This window comes from Centruroides sculpturatus, unplaced genomic scaffold (genome assembly GCF_000671375.1).
Source record: "Centruroides sculpturatus isolate CEXI.00-Female unplaced genomic scaffold, Cexi_2.0 scaffold74, whole genome shotgun sequence".
NCBI classification, from domain to species: Eukaryota; Metazoa; Arthropoda; class Arachnida; order Scorpiones; family Buthidae; genus Centruroides; species Centruroides sculpturatus.
In genome coordinates this window covers 1,040,314-1,045,094 of record NW_019384309.1, presented here as the reverse complement: position 1 = coordinate 1,045,094, position 4,781 = coordinate 1,040,314, and the positions used below count along the sequence as shown (strand labels likewise).

At 39.0% G+C, this 4,781-nt stretch overlaps 1 protein-coding gene across 1 annotated transcript; it reads right to left on the bottom strand.

Annotated features, from left to right (window-relative positions):
- Nucleotides 1-2,079: 2,079 nt before the first annotated feature.
- LOC111621012 lies at nt 2,080-3,273 on the bottom strand. Its single transcript, XM_023363052.1, has 2 exons — nt 3,072-3,273; nt 2,080-2,678 (listed from the first exon to the last, which is right to left on the bottom strand). Exons 1-2 carry the CDS (start codon nt 3,271-3,273, stop codon nt 2,080-2,082), a joined length of 801 nt encoding a protein of 266 aa, XP_023218820.1.
- Nucleotides 3,274-4,781: the final 1,508 nt, after the last annotated feature.

Here is a 4,781-nt window from a genome sequence, read left to right as displayed (position 1 = left end):
GTTCCAACTCAACAATCGGTGGAGTATAGTATATCGTTGGATACGTCTCATCGAGTTCTACAGATTGACGTCTTATTTTCCGGATCGGTTTAACGGCTCAGAAGGTACGGCCTCCGGAAGATCAAGGAACTCCGGCCGCCATTTCCGGGTAATTTCCGCCGGTAAGTGGACTTATCTTACATCGGTTGAAAGAGGATTCTATGCTGGTTAAAACGACGTCTTTAGTTTTAAGATCCGGCGAGCCGTTTCAGTTTTATTGGGACCGGAATCTGTTTCACTTCGGGCCGTCGTGCGGGCTTTTCGGGCCTTCGGAGCGGTCGATCTTAAGGTGTTCCTTAGTTCGTGTATACAGCTACCTGTGGCGGAATTTTCATCTTGTTACGGCTATTAGTTGTCAAGTTACGTCCATTTTAAGTTTGAACCAAGACAAAGGGTCTAAGGTCATTGGCCTTGCCACGTGCTCATCCTCTAACTGACCCAAATTCGGCGGTGTTTTCGGCTGTCTTTGGGGGTCGTGTTGGGAGCACCGTGTAGTGTGATACATCATTTGACTCACAAAAAATCACTGATTTCTGCTATACCTCCCATTCTATACCCTCTAATCATGGAAGAAGGAACGGAGGACTTAACTGTTTCTAATAATAGTTTCATCGAAGAGGATCTCTTAAACACTATCAACACTCAACTGGAAGTGATTTTTACCAACATTCCGTTGAACTCGAGCGTAACGGTAAAAACTAAGGAAAGGACAGCCGTCAAAGAGGCTGCCGTAAAGATGCATGCGGCCGCGAATCAGATATTCGGCATGGTGCTGGAACTTAGGGAAAGGGTAAAGGCAATGGCTAACCTAAACAACCAACCGGTCAAGGAATCATACGCAACAATAGTGAAACGGAAGCAGAATTTAATCAGCAGCACTACAAAGTTAATCGCCGAAAAATCTGCGGCATTGGAAGGGGTTAAAAACCCCAAGAATAGCGGTCACGAGATAATCATTACTGCAATTAAACATCCAGACAAGCCGGTCCCCATCCCAGAGGAGACTCTGGATCTCCTGCAAAACCATGTAGACCCCAAAAAACTGGGAATTAAGATTAAAGCAATCCGGCCACTCCCGGAAGGGGATCTTAAGATCCAAGTACTGGATGATAAGGATCTACAAATCTTTAAAAGGGCCGTACAGGAGGAGGAAGCCCTGGTAGATAAAGTCAGGATAACAGAGAGGAAAAAGAGATTTCCGAAGGTAATCATGTTTAATGTGCCGGAAGAGTTAGAGGAAGGGGAACTGCTCAGAGACATATATAACCAGAACACACGAATACAGGAAAATGTAACGGAGGAGGAATTCACAAACAGCTCAGCTGTATCGCACAGCTTTCGCCCGAAGCAAANTAATATATAATTATATGTACAGTACCTAATTTATATATAATTTATATATAATACTGTACAGACTATAGCAAACTCAATTTAGCCGCTCCGTAGCGTGGCGCAGGGTCGGAGGAAAGTAGTTCGGCTGCTCATCCACTATTGGTCCAGATTCTATCAATCTTGTCGCGAAGCCAGTCGGCGACAATGTTTTAGAAGCTCCTTTATACGTATGTTGCTACAATTTTTTCGCTACGTTATAGGAATTGTCGTTACAGGAACGCACGTTATAGGGAGGTCGACTGTATCTAAATTTTGAAATCGAGATATAGCATCCCAATCCACTTTATTTGCATATTATTGAATAAATTTCGAAGATAATGTTTGATGTGTAGAGATGAGTTTCCAATTAACCTTATCCTCATGTTGTCTTATAAAATTTCCAGAGAGACTTTGGTGTTCTGATATTTTTTCCAATTAACTCTATCTTTAAATTCATTAATAAAAAAATTCAGACAATTTTTGATTATGAGATATTGAATCCCAATTAACTTTTTCTTTAAATTCTCTTATGAAACGTTCAGATAACTTTTGATATATAGAAATCAACTCCCAGTTTACTTCATCTTTCAATTCTCTTATTAGATCTGTTAAATTCCCTCGTTTTGACAAATTATTCCAATTGATAGCACACATTATTCTTCAGTCCATTTATATAAGAAAAAATTTATGTCCTAATGCTAATGTATTAATTCCATCCTCCAATATATATCTCTTATCATTATGTGGTGATAACGCCTTCTTGTTTACTTTTATTGAATAAAGTTTATGTTTCTTGCTTCTAATTACATTCATTGTTCGGGAATGCTCTATTTTATTAAACAAACAGTCTTTATAAACATCAAATGATGTCCTATTTTTAACAACACATTTCTTTACTCCTTTTGATTTCTTTGTAACCTGAACTTCTACTTTTAAGGCATACATTTTTGCTCTTAAACCAACAAATTCTCTCATTATTTTTCCATTATTTTCATCCTTCATTTTGCCTAACCCCTTCTTATTTTCTCTCGGTATACAATATTGATTATTCTCACGATAATCAGATGTATCAAAGTAATCGATCATTTCCTTCATGTCTTGATAAATATCATCTGGTTTTATATCATATATATAACTGTCAGTATCCTGATATAACAGTTTTATGTTATCTCCATATTTAGATTTCATCACATTATAATGAAAATCATACATCAAATGCTTCGAAAGATCTAATATACTCATTTCCACATAGATGGGTTTATTAAAGACTATTTTTTTTTCTTATACATGTGAATAACACATAGGTTTTCGGTAAATATAGTTCGATGTTTAAAGTTCGGCTTAGCGATTAATTTTTCTACTTTTTTTAGCGTCACAACCAGGGCTGTGGACTCGCGTAAAAATCTACCGACTCCAACTCCGACTTTTCCTTACCAATCCGACTCCGACTCCGACTCCGGCTAAAACACCAAAACTCCACAATCCTGCCAGGGCTGTGGAGTCGCGTAAAAATCTACCGACTCCAACTCCGACTTTTCCTTACCAATCCGACTCCGACTCCGACTCCGGCTAAAACACCAAAACTCCACGACTCCGACTCCGGCTAAAACACCAAAACTCCACGACTCCGACTCCGACTCCGACTCCACAGCCCTGGTCACAACATAATCTTATGTCAACACGATTTCTTATGTTTTCCATTGTCTTACCATACGGAGAGTTATTCATTAGTTTAAAAAAGTCCTTTTTGAAATCATTAGTTGCTTTAGTTCTCATTTCTGTATTCAGATCTATGTATTTCTTTAACCAATCTGATTGCTTGAATTCTAATACTCTATGTATCTTTTCGAGTTTCATCGCCATTTTTAAATATTGTTTAAGATTTCTATAATGAAGCGCACACTTCTTTTTATCATATAATGTGGTTAATAATTTAGATTGCTTTGATCCATCTGCTATTCTGTTCTCTGGAGCTAAAGGTAGATCAGAATGATAATCATGTTATTCTTTGGGATATTCCAGATCAACTTCTAATATATATCCTTTTTCATTGTCATCAGGAATATTCATGAAGAAATCAATATTATTTTCCTCACACCATTCAAATCCTCCATAAGGTAAATATTGACTCATAGCCCATCCATATAAATTATTAGCATCTAGATACATCTAGTAGCATAGCGTAGTGGGGGCGGCAGGGGCGGCCCGCCCCGGGCGGCACTTTTTAGGGGGCGGCAAAATTTCACAATAAATAATAATATTTTGTAAGAATTTGAACCATTTTATTTCATATTTTCGTCCGCCTACGATTCGAACCGATTGAAATGAGCACGGAATAGTGTTACCATCCGGACAGTCTGAGAATCGACTCACCGTCCGAGCGCTACCTGTCGACCTCTTTTTTTTCGCTTATACGATTTATTCGTATATATAAATATATATACACACCTTCAATATCCAATAGAGCTAGGTCACTTACATTACTCTTACCCAAGTCTCCCTAGTCGTTAACTGTAACTGATTTAGAACCGGCATCGTAATGTTACCAATAGCAGCGTGATAAGTCTCTGTAATCTCTACTACATTATTTGAGATATCTTTCAACAATTTTCAAGACAAGCTTTTTTATAATGTTTAAAACTATTATATTGCTAAATATTTTAAATGAAAGTTTTGTACATAGTGTTCTGAGTATAATGTATCTGTTTAATAAATAAGTAATGGTAAAATAAGTAGATACATTTGCATTTACTGTTTTATTACATACCGTGTTTTCCCGAAAATAAGACCTCCGCCTGAAAGTAAGACCTAGCAAAGTTTTTTTTAGTCGTAACGGTCATCGACAGATGGTTGAATGTGGCTGTCGGCTTTTTGAAAATACTGTACAGCCACTGATTGGTCAGCAGACAATCACGCCACACGGCATGATTTGCATAAGACTATGGCTTGGGAATCAAAGATTTGCATAACGTTACGGCTGGTGATGGCTAATTGGTCGGCCGGGAATCCCGCTCCATCATATTTGCATAGTGCTACGGTTCAGTAAGCACTAATTGGTCATCGAGCCCGATGTCGACGCTATGAAAAGGTTAAGTTGAAGCGCGAGTGGGAAGTCCACTCCAGCAGGGAACTTCGTAAGTTCTCTGATGAGGCGTGATTGTAAGGCTCATCAATGGCCTAGCCCGGTCTTTCGGTCGGCCGATGCTGGCTATTTTTGTGAATGGTCGCTACTTGCTTGGCACTTGGGCTGGGGGACTTGTGTCCCATCCATTAGGGGTGCTGTACAGGAGTAGTCGTACCGGATGCCAGATCGGTTTTACTGGTTGAGGCGTTCAATAAACTTTATCGACGACGTCGACACGACCGGATAT

Excerpts from the sequence above, each read along its gene's own strand:
- LOC111621012 (XM_023363052.1), bottom strand. The coding sequence starts at position 3,273 with ATGGCGATGAAACTCGAAAAGATACATAGAGTATTAGAATTCAAGCAA. Across the intron at positions 2,679-3,071 it reads TGTTGACATAAGATTATGTT|TCTTTAATAAACCCATCTAT; the intron begins GTGACCAGGGCT and ends AAAAAAAAATAG.